The following is an 18,492-nucleotide window of genomic DNA, read 5'->3' on the forward strand; positions in this document are numbered from 1 at the left end:
TGCAAACTACCAATCTAAAACTATATCACAAAATTATTCTCTTGAAACCAGCAAACACTCAGCGTTTGAGATATTTTGTCTCGCTAATAATTCAGTTTATACAGTTTCCTCCGCCGACAAAGCCGAGAGATCACGATGCGATCGATCCTGAAATGACGAGCCAAGTTCAAAGAGGACTAACGCGCTTTCGTACACGATCACATACCAGATGGTGTGTTGTTTCTTTTGAAACTCTGCTTTTTTTCTTCTTCTTTTTTCTTTTTTATTTTTTAAATCCACACGTATTTGCTCACACATGCACTCGCACTCGCACTCACACACACACACACACACACACACACACGGACATTTGTTATCGGCCACGCAAACTACACGCACATGAGAGGAGTGACTTTTGAAACGCGGTGCAGCCCGATCCAAACGCGGCATGCTGGCATCCTCCAGCTCAGCCTCCAGCTCAGCCTCCAGCTCAGCCTCCAGCTCAGCCTCCAGCTCAGCCTCCAGCTCAGCGGTTTAAAGTATCCTGCTGCAGGATTACGGTCGTAGGAGGTGGATGCCCCCTGCTGAGACGCTCCAAGGCCCCCCCCCCTCCGCCTCCCTCCGTCTCTCCTTCCCTAACTCACCGTCTGCTCCTATGCCCCCCCCCACCCAAAAAAACAGAGCAGGAGCAGAAAGTTACCAAATGTCAGCGCCGAGCGGGAGGTTTGACATCCTACCATCCTTCCACTCGTCTCTAATGACGCTCCTCGGCTGAAATGTCAGACCAATTAGCAGCTTTCCCTTCTGACATTTAACTGGCAGACAGCAAAACAAACACACGCGCAGCCCAACCGGACCGGACCGGACAGACGGTGTGCAGCGGGCCGGCGTCCGGTTGATTGAGATTGACGTTTGCCGCGGCCGTAGAGTTAGTATTAGATATTCACAATGTCCTTCTAAAGGTTGGAACTGGGGAACTGTGTGTCTCTTAAGTAATCACAGCAGGTCACAGCAAATAGTATCTGTCTTCGGCCATTTTGCAAGCCACCTGACATTTCCAGAAGCAGCCGGTAGTGATCAAAGCTCTGCCTCCGCTCTCCTCCTCCTCTCCCCACTGCCTTCAGTCTCTCTCTCTCTCTCTCTCTCCCTCTCTCTCTCTCTCTGCAGACATCAATCAGGCGGGCTCTGAAGCGTGCGCTCATTTAAAGCTCCACTCCATCCACAGCGGTGCTCGAGCGCCTGTCTGTCTGTCTTCATTCCTGGGCGTCATCGCCGCCGTCGAGGAGTGCGCACGAGTGTGTGCGTGTGTGTGTGTGTGTGTGTGTGTGTGTGTGTGTGGAGCACAGCTAAACGTCCGAAGCGTTTACTTGCCTAACCTTTTTATGGATCGAGAGAGAAAGAGACGGAAGAGATATTCAGTCACACACTTGTTTACAGTACTAATAATCAGGAGCTGACATAGAAAGTAGGACAAGACGGCGACAAGTAATTCAGCAAAAAAAAAGAGAAAAAAACAGCACTCCCTTTAGGCCTTTTAGTGTCATTCACAGTAAATCATATTATTCTCTGTTTAAAGGGTTGTCTCCCTTGCTCACATACACACAAGCACACACATACTGAAGCCTGGCCTTCAGCTGTACCATCTGGTATCTAAATCATGGGAAATACTTCTTCCTCTCCTACACACACACACACACACACACACACACACACACACACACACGGTAACATCAGAGTAGAGAGAGAAAGAAAGAGGAGATTAACCTTCATTCTATTAATCGTAGTCTACATAGTCTCTGCGTAAAGCAACGAGTAACTTTTTATTCCTCCATTAGAAATCAACATCCATCTACGCAACAGTGAGCTCTAAATGTAGCCGCAAGAGACGGGAGAGAAAGGGAGGAGAAGCAGAGTGAACGAGCGAGCTAAGGAAACAGATGTAGAGAAAAAGAGAGAGAGAGAGAGAGCACAGCTCCATGTAAATTACAATCTTGTTGCATTGAACTGTGAGCAACGGCACAGTCGAAAGAAACGGGAAACGAAGAAGTGACTGAGTGAGAATCAACGCCAGCGAGCTGCCGTCTATTAAACATTAACAGCTCCATTTATATGGAAATGACCCGACAGCTACAGAGAGGGAGAGGCGGCGGGAAGCGATGCCAGTTCAGTGCCGTAGAGGAGAAGGGAGGGAGGAAGGAGAGAGAGAGAGAAAGAGAGAGAGAGAGAGGATGGGAGGAAGAGGACCGAGGAGGAGGATGAGTCTCCTTCATTCAGTAGTCTTTCACATGGGTGGAGGAGTCCACACTGTCCGATTTTTTTCCTGTTTGCTCGTCGGTGTGTGTTATGACGAAAACAAAATCCACCGTACACACTTCGAGTCCGACAAACAGACACACACACACACACACACACACACTCACACAAACACACACACCTCCCTCTCAGGTCTTTCCAAAATGGGGGAAAGTATCTCCCTGGGTGAGAGGGAGGGGAACAAAAGTTGCTTCTAGGTGGAGGAGTGGCGATGACGTGTCTGCTCTCCGCGAGTCTCAGTAGAAATGAGGGCAACAAAAAAAGAATTAAAAAAATCCCAATAAAAACGCAATAATACAAGACACACACAACCAAAAAAGACAAAAAAAAAAGAACATCTTTTGGGTGAAACAGCAGAAGGTGAAGATGGGAGATTGTTGAGTTAGCGTGGTGTGTCGTTTCGCGTGTCGGGGCTAGCTGGGTTTTGCTTCCCGGCTAGCGCGCGGGGGGGTCGGAGGGCCGGCGGCCCGGCAGTCAGCCGTCGGACACGGGCGGGGACACCCAGCCGTACTTCTCGTGGGTCTTCACCAGGGACTTGAAGGTGGCCTCGGCTTCCTTGCGGCTGAACGCTTTCTTGGACTTCCCGGATTTCCTACATATACGCCCCTGTGAGAGAGAGAGAGAGAGAGAGAGAGAGAGAGAGAGAGAGAGAGAGAGAGAGAGGAAATGAGGTTAGCATTGTGCTACAAAATCAAACACCAGCAAACTAATGGAACAAATTGACATGTTCTTTTCATTTCTTCAGGCCTCTTAATGGGGTTTGAACACATTCACACTTTCATAAAAAGCCTCAATATTTGCTCATCTCAGTTCGGGGACACGGTCACAAAGGAAGTAGCTAACGTTAAGGACAGCAAGGTCATGTCTTTCATCATGTCTTTAGCAGAGATCGTTGGAGGGTTTTAATTGTTAAAAAATGAGTGTATATTCTACAAATGTAGCAGCAAAAACACGATCATTTATTAGCTTCCAACACTTTAGTTTTTAGCTGAATGAAAGATACAGCGTGCAGGATTTGTTGGCGGCGCTAATCTACAGAAATGCTACACACGGGTCCATAAAGAAACATAACGTGTCATTTATTCAACTGAAGCTGCTGGTAGAGAAATGTGCTCGCTGGTTCCAGTCTTTGTGCTACGCTAAGCTAACCACCTGCTGGTTTAAGCCTTATATTTAACAGACATGTCAGTGTATTTCCAAAAATGATAGAATTTACAGAAAAAAATGAAGAAAAAATGAATTGTCCAAAATATTATATTCAAATGTTGTTTGTTTTGAAGGTGTTGTCGACTAAAGAAGTTTCTTTCACGCAATCTATTGATTTGTCCGGCTGTCCGTCAGACGGAGAATTATGAATGAAATTTCACCAAATTCAACAAACAAATAAATGTTGAGTCCAAGAACAATTGATTGATGGTTGATGGCGATGATCTCAATGAAGATCTCAGCCGTCATGTGAGTCATGTTTTCTTTGGTTATACAATAATGGAGATAGAGGTTTCCTTCCATCCTGTGGTTGTGTTTGCCAACTGAGCCGCACAGATTTTTAGCTGATAGCAGCTTCTATTTAAAGCTGCAATTATTGCCAGTATTAATACATCTGTCAGTCATTTTGGATGGCCTGTAAAGTGTCAAAAAGTGGTGAAAAGGACCATCACCATTGTTTAAAAGACGCAAAATTATAAAGTTTACAATCATGTAAACAGACAGAAGTGACCACAAATGTTCAAAGTGTCTGTTAGTAGGAGGAAAGAAAGTCTTCAGTTTCCTGAAGTCTTCTTGCATGTTATAAGAGGTTTTACTTTCTGGGCCAAATGAAGAATTTCATGATGTGAAATGTAAATATAAGCAGCCTTATGTCAAAATGATTATTTGTCAGATCTGGATTTGCATTTTCAGATCAAAAGAAAGTTGAATTGTCAGCGGTGCCGTCAAGCTCATTCCAGAAAACAAGAGTTTCCAGTTTCTCCAGACAGAAAGTAGGAAGACAGAGATACAGCCCACGAGACATTGATGAGCTGCCGGAGTGGAGATAAAGTGGTCTGAATGCGGGTTTAACGTTAGATCAATGTTTAAAGGGCTTTTAAGACCTCAGGTCCAGTCTGAAGTACCCTCCACTCCACTGGGCAACAGAGACATGAGGACCAGAACCACCTCACGCCCTGAATGATGGAAGAGTTGAAAATATGTGATCGTGTAACCCTCTTGTGTGAAAAGCATCTCACTCAGGGCACCGGGACATCTCACGGAGACATTTTTAGCCGGGCAACACCTTGATGAAGCCCTCCCTCCCTCACACACTGGAGCTAATAATAAGCGTGGGATGACAAGGGACAAAAAAAGAGAAAAGGAAATCAAAGAGAAAAGAGGCGTGACGATAAAGCTGCTCATTCGGTTTTGTTGGCAGCGTCGCTAATTCTTCCCCAAAGAAAAGCCTGTGGGAGGAACCGTCTTCCCATTTAACTCTCTGATAGAAACAGAGCCACGGCAAAGGCGTACAGCAGATGAAAGTCAGCGTTTGAATAAAAAGCACCTCAGAATTACAGAAACATCAGAAATGGAAGGTAAATTGGTCTGACGGCGCAGCAAATCTCTGGGCGTACTGAGGCAGCATGCACCCGCTCGAGAAATTGGAGCAAACGCGTAGGTGCCTGAAACCTGCGTTCTTTCTAATGGCCATCAGGGGGCGACTCCTCTGCTCTGACTGTATAGACGTCTATGAGAAAATGACTTTTTTACTTCAATGTACAGTGTAAACATGAGTTTATGACCATAATCGCTAGTTTCAAGTCTTCTTCAATACTCATTTATAGCCAAATAGACCTTAAAGTAGGGTATGCTTTAGGGCGGGGCTACCTTGTGATTGACAGGTCGCTATCACGGCCTGGCAGTTGTCTTCATCTTATAATTTCTGTTCATGTAAATTAATTGTAACATTTTGGGCGCCTACAATGTCTTGTTCTCAGCGTTCAGTTGTACTTAGCTCCACCCTCGTGTCCCTTCTGGTTGTAAAAAAAACAAGATGGCGACGGCTAAAACGTCAAACTCAAAGCTTCAGGAAAACAGTCCAGAAACCAACGGGCGATGTCACCGTGACTACGTCAACATATACACTCTCTGAGCTCCACTGATGTTGTTGTCGTCACCTCGCTAGACACTGGCCTGCTACACTGAGATATGCCTGGTAATTTACTGTAATTGTTTGTACGCGCTCTACAACAACACTGCACCACTTCCCTCTACCCAGAATGCTTCTTGGCAGGGAGAAACTGGAGGCCACTCCACTCTGCTGAAACCACCACTAATGAAATTATTGTATATGGTGAGCTCCTCTGCATGCTGCAGTGCAGATAAATAGCCTCATTTTGTGAGACACCCATAGTTAGTCCTGCAGCTGTACGATCCACTGTCTGGAGTGTTTGAGGAGCAGAGCGCTGGGTGAAGGCAGCCATGTTGACGTCGGCCATCGCTAGTGACGCAATGTCTGATGCACAAAAAATAAACTTCTTCAATCTGTTTAATTTGGTGCTTAAAATAATAGTTTGACATTTTGAGAAGTGTGGTTTTGAAGACATCCCTCTCATATTTGTCTGTAGCAGCCGGTTAGCTTAGCTTAGCATAAAGACTGGTGACAGTTGGAAACTGCTAGCCTGGCTCAGCTTACCAGCACTTCTGAAGCTGAAGTTAACATGTTATATTCTTGGGACTTAACATTTTTCATTAGTGTCGTGGTAGAAATCTCAGACATAAATATCTGAAAACCTGAATGAATGAAATCAAACTATTTGCATATCTCGTAGAATACCATGCATTTATCGGCCGTTTTTCTCAATTCATTCTAGAAAGAAATCTATAAACACAATGATTTGTATTAATCCCTGTAATAAATCCTACGAGCTTAATACAATAAGATTAGCAAACTACTAATGCATAGTTTAAGGACAGACACTGTGAAATCCAAAAGGACACAGCTTACATGTTTTTTTCATAACTACTTTTGTCTCAGCACCAACAAAAAAAGAGCCCAAATACAAATTTAGACGAGGACTAGAGAGATCAAACAAGATAAGTGCGTCTGCATAATCTTCAACATTAGCCTTGGGTGAGCATTAGTGCTGTATTTGAAGAAGAAGACAAAGATAAAAAGCTGTCAGTCTCTTGAACAAGACGTGGATTTTAGGACAACAATTTTGATCTGCATGCTTCTTTCTCCATGCAGCGAGACACATCAGACACAGTCCAGCATTAAATCTCCAGTCCCATGACATCTAATGGATGATCGGTGCGTCCTATTGCGTACTCGCTCGGCTATTTTGGGTCAAAAGTGATGCCGGGGATAAAGGGAGATGAGGTGATAACGCTGAATGATCTGGAGATTATAGGGTTACAGTTTCCATTCCTGTAGCAACACTGGCCTCGTTTCAGAGCGGGGCTTAGCGATACTCTCTCTCAATTTGTCCTCCCGCTGCCTCTCTCACACAGACATGCGTATTGAAGAGCCTGCCCTATCGTTTCACCCTTGTATTTGAATCAATATTGAAATCTAGCTTCCGCTATAAACGACCGTCGTGTGACGCGGGGGACGCTCCGAACGAAGGCAGGTTCAAACGAGGCGTCGCAGGGCCGATCTCACCGGCCAGCAGGAGGACTGCGACTTGACCGAGGAAGTTGAATCGCGCTGGGAACGAGAAAACTTTTCCTCTTTCGGCGCGTGACGCAACGAGTGACTCATTCGGATGGATAGAAGCAGCGTTCCTCGGGGACTCGCTTTGATCCGCGCAGCCATTAAAATGGAAAACAAATCATGCGGTTGTCACCTAAGCGACGCTGTCTGAAACCTGCTCTGCCTCTCCGTGCAGCCAGAGGCCCGTAATACAGATTACCAGCGCTGAAAAACACAGATAATGCACCGCTTGCCTACTGTCACGGAGCATCGGTGGAGAGCCCGGATGTGCGGTTCTCCTGGTATCGTCACGTGTCACCAACACGGAGATGGATGGCAGCGCCCTCATCTTGTTGTGAGCATCATGCTCACCTGTTCGTACATGGATGTGTGTGGACACATTTGATCTATTTGTGTGTGTGTGTGTGTGTGTGAGACAGAGAGGCAGATTAGGAGTCTATGTGACTACGACATGAAAAGGGGAAATTGAGCATTAACTGGCGGCATTGTGTTCACGGGCTTCTACAAGAATTGCTCGGCGTGACGCATCCGCAGACGGACGGAGAGAGAAAGTAAAAATATCTGCTCGTGAGAGAAAGGATGGGCAAACAAAAGTGCGTGTGTGTGTGTGTGTCTGTGTGTGAGGGCGTCTGTGTATGTCTGTGTGTGTAGCCAGCTGAGTGAGCGCCCCGGGCCTATACAGTGCCATGTCAGTGTTTATCTATTTCAGCTAAGTTGAGAGGCCCACACTGTGCACACACTGTAAAGTGGCTGCCGGGTAATCGTGTGAATGGAGATCAGTCAATGGGCAGAGGAGAGGATGCCCCAGTGCATGTTGGGAAGCAGCTCTGGCGGCAATGGGGTGTGTGTGTGTGTGTGTGTGTGTGTGTGGGACAGGGGGGGGATTGCATAACGCAGACATGTGCTTAACGGGGTCGGGATAAACAAACAGGGATCAATGTCATCGTCATCCTCTTCAGATCATTAGGAGGTCATTAAAGGATAATACCAACGTTTTTTTTTTTTAAGTTGGTGTCATTGGTTTAGCTTCCTCTGTCTGCACACAGTGTGCATCACACGTTGCTCCCGTTCATCCTTCTACAGAATCTCACAGATTTCAATTTAACAATGAAATCACAGGAAACAGGAACATCAAGGGTCGTAATGTAAAACAAATAACCCTTTTCATGTCATGGGAGGGAGTCATCTCGGCTTAGGCGTGGGAAGAACACACTTTTTTCTAGAGTCTACATTACTTACAAAACATTGAGAAAAGCAGCAAATGTAGTACATGTACACGTCTGTGTGTTTTTTCGCTTCATAAATGTCTCACAATTGTTGTCACCTCGCAAACGGTGTCACATCTTGTTGACTGGGTGTCGTCTTTAACACTTGATAGCGGCTGAGTTCAGGTTACGTTTGTGATATAAAATGAGTGACGCGCCGCTGACAGTTGATTGGTACGCGACGCAGGGCTGAAGACGTTGTCAGCGTGAGTGTGAGTGACTGACAGTTTACAGAAATGAATAGGGAATCAAAATGGTTGCAAAGAAAATCTACCTCGCCTCCTCGTCTTCAGTGCAAAGTGAGAAGAAGAGAGAATGTTATGAGTCTACTTCCTGGTGCCTCCAGCGTACTTTCTAAACCGATGGACAGATCAACCACCACATTGGCTCCCACTACAAAGGCACCTGTGTATCAAACATGAGGCAGAGTAACCCCCCTCCCCCCCCCCCCCCCCCCCCCACACACACACACACACACACACACAATTGCTCCGACCACCGGCACAGCACCAAGAGACTTCATTCACTGGCATACAAGATGGAGTACAATGTGCCGTGATTGTCTAAAAATCGGAAGGTAAGTATCCGAAGGCCAGACTGGTGAACTGATGTCGAGCTTGTGTGATTGTGTGTGTCTGTGTGTGTGTGTGTGTGTGTATGTCTGTGCGTGTATGTGTGTTCCCTCACATCCCTCACATCTGTAGATGGAGACGCGTGAGTCTCTGTTGACTTTCACCTCAGCGCTTTGTCACCGTGCGCTTCCTCTCGCACTAGAAATAGGCAGGAAGCTTCTAAACAAACCATATCACGTATTGTCGTAGCGAAAACCGCTGCCCAGGGACGAATAAATCCACCCCGTGTGTTTGAGCGTTATAAATATAGTTCCTTGTTTGTCATGAGACACGGGTGACGAGTACGTGTCCCAGAAAATTAGGACATGCGAGGGCCTGCGTGGGCTCATAACCCCAGAAGAGGCGAACAAAGACATGAAGAAGTGCGTGCGGACACACAGCCACACACACACACACACACACACACACACACACACACACACACACACACACACACACACACACACACACACACACACACACACACACACAGGAATAATTAATCAATATTGTTTCCATTAGCAAACTGGAGAGGGAAGACACTGCACCATAATTAGGGAGCACTGCGGAGCTGCCAGCTCATCTCCTCAAGCTGCAAATCAAGAAGAACACACACACACACACACACACACACACACACACACACTTCTATTTCTCTCAGCTATGGGTACATCTTTTTGTCGTTGTTGCTTGACCTCGCTTGGTCACAGATGCTTAATGACAACAGAGGACTCAGGAATACTGCTCAGTTATATCATCCACAACCAAAAGAAGCCCTGTGGGACTCGGGGGGGTTGGGCAGGAGAATCCAGTGACAGTTTACATAAGGTCTCCTGCCACAGCGCTGTCATGCTGCTGACGTCACACGGAGAGTCAGGGGAGGAGAAAGGATCAAAACTCTACAGAGGAAACGACTGGGATACAAAGGCAAAAGTGAGCATTTGAAGGAGAGAAAAAAAGCTTATTAGAAAACTGTGATTCTTGTCGTGGTGGAAACCAGACAATCGATTCAGAGTTTAAACGATTGGAGCCCGGAGTGCATTCGGAGATGCAGCTTTTTCCATCGAAATTGCAGAGCTGCTGCTGCTGCAGTGCACTGAGGATGTGAAAAACAGATTTGACAGGATTACATAATCCATTCAGTCTATAACAGAGAACCCTGCTGGTAGGCACATAGGCTACCTGCTGCCTCCCGTTATTCAAATATATTTCCATCCATCAGGCACGTTGAATAACTTTGTCCAATAATCTGCCCTAGCACAGATATTGTGAGGCTGCATTAGAGAGGGGACCGCTCCATCGCATGGCAAGCCCGTCTTTGTTGTCAAAGCATTCTGATTTATGGAGGCAATAAAAGGAGAGCTGCAGAGAAGAGCTGGAATCAGGGAGATACTGAGGTTTGCGCTGCATGAAATGGCTGCTGTAAAGTCACATAAAGATTAATAATATTCACATTCATGGGTTGGCTCCCAGCAGGGAGGAAAGGGGAGGAGACTATACAGGCCTGCGACGTGACAGCACAGCAGCAGCTCACACTGAGCATAACGGATGCTAAAAATAGGCTAAACATATAGCAAAAACATCAATACTGAATGTGTTTTTCATCTTTCAGCTGTCTAGCATTGAGGCATATTTTCTACTGGGATAAACTCATGAATTTTGGATGTTGTCTTGAGAGGCCACTCCACTGGTGTCCGACGAAAATCAGGAACATGATAAGTAGATCAACAAATAGAGGACATTACTAAAAACACATTTCCAGATATTTCTCCAGATGTATTAAACGAAATACTGCTTTAAACATTCATATTAGACTAAAGCCTCACCGTGGTGGACATGTGTTGTGCGTGCGTGAACGCAGTTCTTTATTACGCATGACGCACGGATGCCTAATAACACATTGCTCACACTTCCTGTGCGTGTCCCGGTGGAAAATTAATCTACTAGACATGATGAACATGCTGCATGGTTGATGGACCCCTCCCTCCCTCCTCTCTCCCTCTCTCTCTCTCTCTCTCACCCGCCAGCCCCCCTCACCTGTCCTTTTACGAGGCTGGCCGCAAACTGCCTCATGACCGCCTCCACCGTGTAGGCGCTGGACCATCCGCGCGGGGTCAACAGCTCCATGCATATGGCCCCGCCGTCCAGCACGTAGCCGTTCTCCAACCGGGGCGTCAGGACCCGCATGAACGGCGGAGAGAAGGGGAAATTGTCGGGAAAGGTGACATTGAGTAGTATGAACTCGGTGCTGGTCTCCTTCATGTCCTGCCACAGCGCCGAGTCCTTGTCCACCTGGTGCAGCTTGACGTTCCAGTCGTACAGGTTGTCCTCCACCAGCTCCACCGTGATGAAGTTGTCCCCTAACCTCCGGATCTCCTGGAGCTCCTTCATCAGCCTGCGCGTCCGGACCTGGGTGCAGTGTTGCCGGTGAGGCGCCAGCGGAGGTATCGAGGAGGCACTGGTGGCTTTACTCCCGCCTCCTCCGGTCTGCTGCTTCTCCTTCGCATCCTTGCCCTGCTTATCCTTGCCGGACGGCTTGTCCTTGCCCTGCAGGTCCAGCTTCCTCGCCTTAATCTCCGGGGTGCTCAGGATGTTGGTTTCGTTGGCGGTCTGACAGTGTTTGTTGGCGTTGTTCTTCTGGTTCCCTTTAGTCCCCTTTAGCGAGCCCTGATGGTGCTTTGGGTCCTCGGTGTCCCGGTCGTGCAGGCGGATGAGACCGATCTTCCGCAGTAAGGTGGCCATAATTTTCTAGAGATCTATTGTTTCTCCGCCGGTCTCTCCCCCCCCGCCCCCGCACAGGGGCAAGAATCACCCTTTAAAGTCGGGCCCTGCTCACAGAGAAGACCTTTCTTGATTCTGAAGATCAACCTTGTGCCGCAATCGCCTCCTCCGCTCACTGCAGCCACGGGATGAACAACCGGGGAGCCTGTGCACTTCTCTCCTCAGCGCATCATGTCGACGCGGCTCGGCTGAAGGACAGAGCAGCAGAACGAGAGTTTAGGTAGAGTATTCACTTAGAGACAACACCAAAATAAAACAGCTCTGTCTAAATAGATTCATGGAGTACACCCCCCCCCCCTCCCTCCCTCTCCTGTCACACACATACACACCTCCCACACACACTAGTGGACCGACACCATGACTGTCACTGCAGTTATTCAATGAGAGGTCGATACATAACCCACGAGCACTCGGGATATTGTAAAACATATTAACAACTGAGCCTCTGTTGTGGGTTTAATCAGAATAAAAGACATGCATATACTCGGGATGTCATAGAAGAAAGGAGGGATGTCAACGGAATGAACGCCAAGGGAGGAAAAAACACCATATTGCATCACAAGGTTGTTTCAACAAATGATCCTCTCACCAGTGATTAGACACACTAGGCTCCTACAGGAAATACATATGTATATAGGCACATTATATAAACACTATGATTAAAACACGTACATATTCATATGACTAAGGTCAGCAAAGGCTTTGAGGATATATAAGCCGTTTAAAAAAAATGAAATGGATTATATTATTATAGGGAATTAAAAGGCCATAAATAACATATGCGGCCAAACAATATCCCACATTGCATTTCTATCATTATGACTCGTTCTCCTTTATCTGTGCTCGGCCGCCCACACAGACACAATATCAGACCAGCAAACCGTCGGCAGCCCGTGCTTACCGTAGACGGGTGAGAGTCGAAGTATGTCCGTTTCAAAAAAATATATCTTGTGTTATTATATCCCGTTATGTGGACCGAACAGCGATCCCGTTGTGAGCAAAAGGAAGAAATGTCTCCACCATCCAGAAGACGTGCCGCGGGACGGGAGCTGCAGCGAGGAGAAGGAGAGCCTTTGATGTGTGTGTGTGTATGTGTGTGTGTGTGTGTGTGTGTGTGTGCGTGTGTGTGCAGCTGCGGCAGCTCCGGTTTTAATGCAGCCGAGGACAAACCAGCCCCCGGTAATCCTTCTCAGCCAGTCTGTTCTCACCGGTGAAGCTCTGCAACAGCTAGACCTTTTGCTTTTCAAAATAAAAGCCCGGAAGTTGCGTTCAAGGTAAACTGAGCACCAACATGGATACGTTCATGCTGAATCGTGACAAGGTATAGAGCCAACTGTGTGTGAAAATAAAATCCAATTGGCAATCGCAATAAAGACCAAAAATGGATCAACTATAAGCGTCTTTACGTTGTTAACCTTCTCAATAAAACGCTCCACATCTTTAATGCTCCATCATTTGACTAACTATTTGGTGTACAAAGAAAGTCAACAAGCAAAATGATAAGATATGATTTAGATCAGGGAAAAATAGAAAACAAATCTCCTTTAGCATAAGGTAGGGTTGGACACTATAACACAACCAAAGATTCCAATGCATCACGATAAAGAATGGAAATATTAAAGAATATGAGCCACAACATTATGAGCAGTTCCACAGCAGTTGAACAAAGGTTTATTACAATAATCACGTTTTTTTACAATGGTACTTTTAGTTTGAAATGCAATGGTATATTTCCTGTTTTAATCTGTCTCTGTCTGTACAGCTTGACTTTCTTGTGCAGAGAATAGACTATTCAATAGCATCAAGGGAAGAGGATGCCGGAGGAATGTAATCTCAACGTCACTGACAGTCACTTTCACTAGTCTCCCATTTTCCCCGATGCTGTCAGCAAATGTATATATTACCCTGAGTAAAAGTTACTGTGCGCAGCGAGCAAAGCTCAGATTTATTTTGGAGGACCGTTGGAAAATACAGGGAAAAGCTCTCTCTCTCTCTCTCTCTCTCTCTCTCTCTCTCTCTCTCTCTCTCTCTCTCTCTCTCTCTCTCTCTCTCTCTCTCTCTCTCCTCTCTCTATATATATATATATACATTGATAGATCGATAGACAAGACCAGTGTCTCTGCATTTGTCAGACATGCTTACATAAGTCTAATTTTGAATGTAGAGTTGCATTGCAGTAATATGTTGTATCTTCCTATGTATTGTGTGAAATCTCCCCTTGCACTTTGTAAAACGGCGGTAGGTTAATCATGTATATAATACAAAATATAGCTGGATGAGACATGTTGGCTATGAAACAACAAGTGTGATTTTTGTTTCTTTTTCCGATAATTTATGTATTGACATACATTCTCATTATGATTAAAATCAGTAAACCGATAACATTTGGCTTAGTAATTGTACAATACTGGCTTACATGCAATACAGTCCCTCTGCCGTAATGAACTCAATTCAGTTTATGGTTTTGACAAAGAAGCCTCCTTGACTGGCAGCGCGACACTTTGAGACTTTACATGTCAGTTAACGACACTCTGTCATTGGTCGTTGCCTTGGCAGCACACCAGCACCCATAGGGATTGGCCAGTACATTGCCGTAAAGCACTTCGGCGTTCTGACTGCCGTTGAGTCGGTGGCTACAGAGGCAATACCGATAATTTGACAAAAAGGGGGATATTTTCTTTTTTTTTAGTAGTTTGAGAACAGTCAGCTGAGATGGCTGAAAAATTTGATAACCTGGAGGAGCACCTGGAGAAATTTATCGAGAATATTCGACAGTTGGGGATCATCGTCAGCGACTTCCAGCCTAGCAGCCAGACGGGGCTCAACCAGAAACTGTGAGTTATAACCGAGACCGTGACGACGACGACAAGTCCGCCGGTTGAGCGTCGTGTTTGACCGGCTCTCTTCTGACTTTCCCTCCCAGAAACTTCATGATATCCGGACTGCAGGATATCGAGAAGTGCCGTCAGCAGCTCCACGAGATCAACGTCCCGCTGGAGGTGTTTGAGTGAGTCCAGTGACGTCAACGTAGCTGTTATGTTATTGTGCCTGTCCGTTTATGACGTGTGTGTCTATATATACGACTATCTTATTAACACGTTTGCTGTTGTCTGTCATTGCTGTGACTACACGTATGTGTTGTGTTGCAAGGAAGAGGAATACAAATAGCTTTACGTTAAAGCCACGCCAAACCCTATTCGAAATTCTGAGGATTTTAAATTATCATTCGTTGTTGGCAATCTAGTCATGGCACATGCCACTTTTTGAACTTGTACTATGGTTGTTGAGAGACCCTTTTAAATTCGGCATACACATATATAAAAAGAGGGAAATAATTCCGTTGCCACTGTGTTTCTGATGAGGGTTGCTGAAATGATAATGAATAAGCAAACCAAAAACTATATCAATAATATACACGAAGTTACCCAAATATAGCTCATGGAATTCCTACATCCTTATCTTTTGTCTTGAGAGCTTCTTCACGGTTCCCTAAAACGATATTTGGCCTTGTGTTTCGTAGATACATTGACCAAGGTCGAAACCCGCAGCTGTACACCAAGGAATGTCTGGAGAGGGCCCTGGCGAGGAACGAGCAGGTCAAAGGGAAGATTGACACTATGACGGTAAGTGATTGGGTCCCATGGTCGCTGACATTCCCCACCAATGACACAGCAAGAACAAACAGACTACACAAACACACTATTTTACTAAGGAAATGCTCCCCAGTGTATTTCAAAATGTCCTCAAAGATCAATATAAATGTCTCTTAGAAGCCTGGCCTTAATTATACAAAGATGTACTTGAGTTATTCCTCCCTGTTAAGTCGCTGATTAATTAATTGTACTGGGACTCAATGCTTGAATAGTTTTGTGGTTCAGTAGAAGCTCAGCTATTTGATTTATTTACATTTATTCTATGTTCAGATGCTCAATTAAGCAAATTTTTGTCGTTGTGCCGATCAACGCGTCTGTGTCCTTGACATAAAGGTGGTTATCAGTGTTGATAATAAACCAACCTCTTCTGCTGTATTGTCTTTTTTTATTCCAGAAATTCAAGAGCCTTCTGATCTCCGAGCTCGGCAAAGTCTTTCCAGAGGAGATGGTAAAGTATAAGGCTATACACGGAGAGGACGTCCCATCCTAGTGACCGCTGCCACACAGCCCCTCTGACCTTCAGCCTGTGACCCTTGAATTGAAAGCCTGAAGGGAGTTGGACCAAGCAGGCTCCCTCCGCCAGAATATGATGAAAACCCATTATTATTTTTCATAAATATTGTGACGAACTTGCTGACTACGTACACCGACGGACGAGGAGGTTTGAATTTCCGCCGAGCGCCCGTGACTCAGCCAATCCGGTCCTTTCTCTCCATTTAAATTTAATTTTAAGAAACGTAAATCAACACGCCAATACACAGGAAGAGTAGAGAAAGGGAAAACCGATAATATTCAGCACTGGGTCGTTGTGTGTTGCCAGGAGACACATTTGTTTTAATGTCCCGTTGATGCATCGGCACTCAGCGGGCGGCAGAGGCCATTTCCACAACTCAAAACTGTACAAAATCAAAAGGTTCAGGAGCGCCCGGCACCTGTCTGACTCTGCATTAGTTACTCCATCAGATGTACATACAGTATATTTATACTCTTACACTTTGCCTTTTGTAATGCTTCCGAATATTTGTGCGACCTGCATTTGTACCACAACACAGTTCATGACAATTTGTGTCGAGCTCAGGTTTCTAAAAGCCACGATAATTGAATGCAAACGCTCTTCGATGGTAATTCTGTGCCTGATCGCATGACGCGGTCAGAAATGAGTCCACTCTTTATTTGTAACTTGTTTGTATTATAATATGTTTTTTGTTATTAAATGATCCTTGTTGGACTGGTTCTGTAGTTGGACTTTTGTTGGACACGCTCATTGTACATGCACAGAAATACAACAAATATAGCTTCAAAACAAGGACAATGAAAAGATGAACAAGAGTAAAGAGAATTTCTATACATATATAAAGTATTTATTTATAAACAAAGTGCAATAAGTCAGCCTGTTTCTGTGTATTGTAAACTATATTCCATTAGAGCAATAGTGCAGAGTGAAAATATGCTACAAAAGACATTTAATAATTAATGTACAGGTTTCTTTATGTACAGTACAAGCATTTATATATTTCAGTTTTTTAAAGTCTTAATGTATACAACAACTTATATTAGACAGTGATGTACACATGTTACAAATTGAATGGTATATCTAAAAATAATAATATATGAAATATTTAGTGTCATCTGATATTACCTGTTCATCAGAGTGACTGCATCTGGGAAAGACTTTTGCAAATTTAAAATGGCATTTTAGTATTTGACTATTTGTTAAAATGCAAGTATTCAAGTACATGTTTTCCTGGAAAATCTTATTTTAAGGGATGAAAAATACCAAAATACGAAAGAATAACAACTGTTGAAACTAATGCTCCTGAAGTATACAGTATGTCTATATACTGTATATACAGATATATATATATATATATATATATATATATATATATATATATATATATATATATATATATGTTTTTTTCTTCTATGTTTCCTGTTGATACGACAAATAATATTTATAGCATCCAAAACATATAAAAAAGGTAATTTTGTGTAATTCTTTTCCACTCCCATGAATCGAGATGATTGTCAAAATAAAAGTCTCTAACACGGCTAAATGTGTCAGTGGGCCACCAGCCAGAGTCTCCTCTCATAGACATCCTGTGTGTGTGTGTGTGTGTGTGTGTCTACAAAAGGGACAGATGCTCCGGAGAAAGGGCCGCGTCATCAGGCAGGTCACGGCCCGCCACGCCTCCTCCTTCCAGGGGTTCAATCACGACGCCGCCCCCCCGCTGACCCTAGAGGCCGATCCTCTGGGAGAGAAGGGAGGGAAATGAGCTCTGTTATTGGTTTGTGATCTGCGCAGCGACGTGATACGGGCAGCCCTTTCCCCTCGCTGTCACTCTCCCCTGACGTCTACCAGACACGCGTGCCGTTTAGTCAGAGGACTCGGCTTCCATCTTTTATGAGAGGAGGAGCGTCCTGGAGGCCATTGTTTGCATCTAAAGAATTCCTTGTTTCTCAACTTGGTTTTTTAGTTTTTAGATATTGCACGTATTGTAAAATATTTCTCTTAATTCTTGCTTTTTTTTTTAAAAAAAAGAAGGGATAGTTTGTTCTTCTGATAAATACACTTATTTGGCCATGTTGTGTGAAATGGACAGACGGATACTGACATCTCTGAAGTCTGCAAGAAGTTGTGAATTGAATTAAAAGTAGCAATACACACAACATGGGAGTTGTCATGAACACTGGCTCGACTCCTCCTGCTCCTCTTGAGTCTCTTCCTCGGCCTTGTTTGCTTGCATCGCAGTTGGGAGGGAGGAACTGAGATGCAAGGAAAGGAGAGAAGGAAAGGAAATGTGGATGTACAAACTGAGAAATGAGGATGAGCTGCTGGCAGGCTCTCTCTCTCTCTCTGTCTCTCTCTCTCTCTGTCTCTCTCTCTCTCTGTCTCTCTCTCTCTCTCTCTCTCTCTCTCTCTCTCTCTCTCTCTCTCTCTCTCTCTCTCTCTCTCTCTCTCTCTCTCTGCAATTAGCACACACTATTCCTGTTGAGTTCATACTTTCTCTTAGCGAGGGCACGTTTGTGCACATCCACATCACCTGTGGGACAGGTGGTAGAGACAGAAAATAAAACTGAATACAAAAGAAAGATGTATTCAGTGTGTTAAAAAACAACGACAAACCATCAGGGAGGTGTGATTCCAGGGTGCATGGTACCTTTCTTTTGTATTCATCATTGTATTCCCATGTCCATGCCGTTAT

At 44.9% G+C, this 18,492-nt stretch overlaps 2 protein-coding genes across 2 annotated transcripts; one reads left to right on the top strand and one right to left on the bottom strand.

Annotated features, from left to right (window-relative positions):
• Positions 1 to 653: 653 nt before the first annotated feature.
• Positions 654 to 12,827, bottom strand: ube2ql1 (ubiquitin conjugating enzyme E2 QL1). The gene is made up of 3 exons (XM_068576369.1): positions 12,535 to 12,827; positions 10,890 to 11,821; positions 654 to 2,898 (listed from the first exon to the last, which is right to left on the bottom strand). Exons 2-3 carry the CDS (start codon positions 11,592 to 11,594, stop codon positions 2,767 to 2,769), a joined length of 837 nt encoding a protein of 278 aa, XP_068432470.1. The 5' UTR covers positions 11,595 to 11,821; positions 12,535 to 12,827; the 3' UTR covers positions 654 to 2,766.
• Positions 12,828 to 14,221: 1,394 nt separating this feature from the next.
• On the top strand, positions 14,222 to 16,525 carry med10 (mediator complex subunit 10). Its single transcript, XM_068575700.1, has 4 exons — positions 14,222 to 14,467; positions 14,557 to 14,640; positions 15,154 to 15,256; positions 15,681 to 16,525. The coding sequence occupies exons 1-4, from the start codon at positions 14,346 to 14,348 to the stop codon at positions 15,774 to 15,776; spliced, it is 405 nt and encodes a 134-aa protein (XP_068431801.1). The 5' UTR covers positions 14,222 to 14,345; the 3' UTR covers positions 15,777 to 16,525.
• Positions 16,526 to 18,492: the final 1,967 nt, after the last annotated feature.

Source organism: Clinocottus analis, unplaced genomic scaffold, assembly GCF_023055335.1.
Source record: "Clinocottus analis isolate CAN_PGR_092001 unplaced genomic scaffold, fCliAna1.0.p SCAF_14, whole genome shotgun sequence".
In the NCBI taxonomy this organism is placed as follows: domain Eukaryota; kingdom Metazoa; phylum Chordata; class Actinopteri; order Perciformes; family Cottidae; genus Clinocottus; species Clinocottus analis.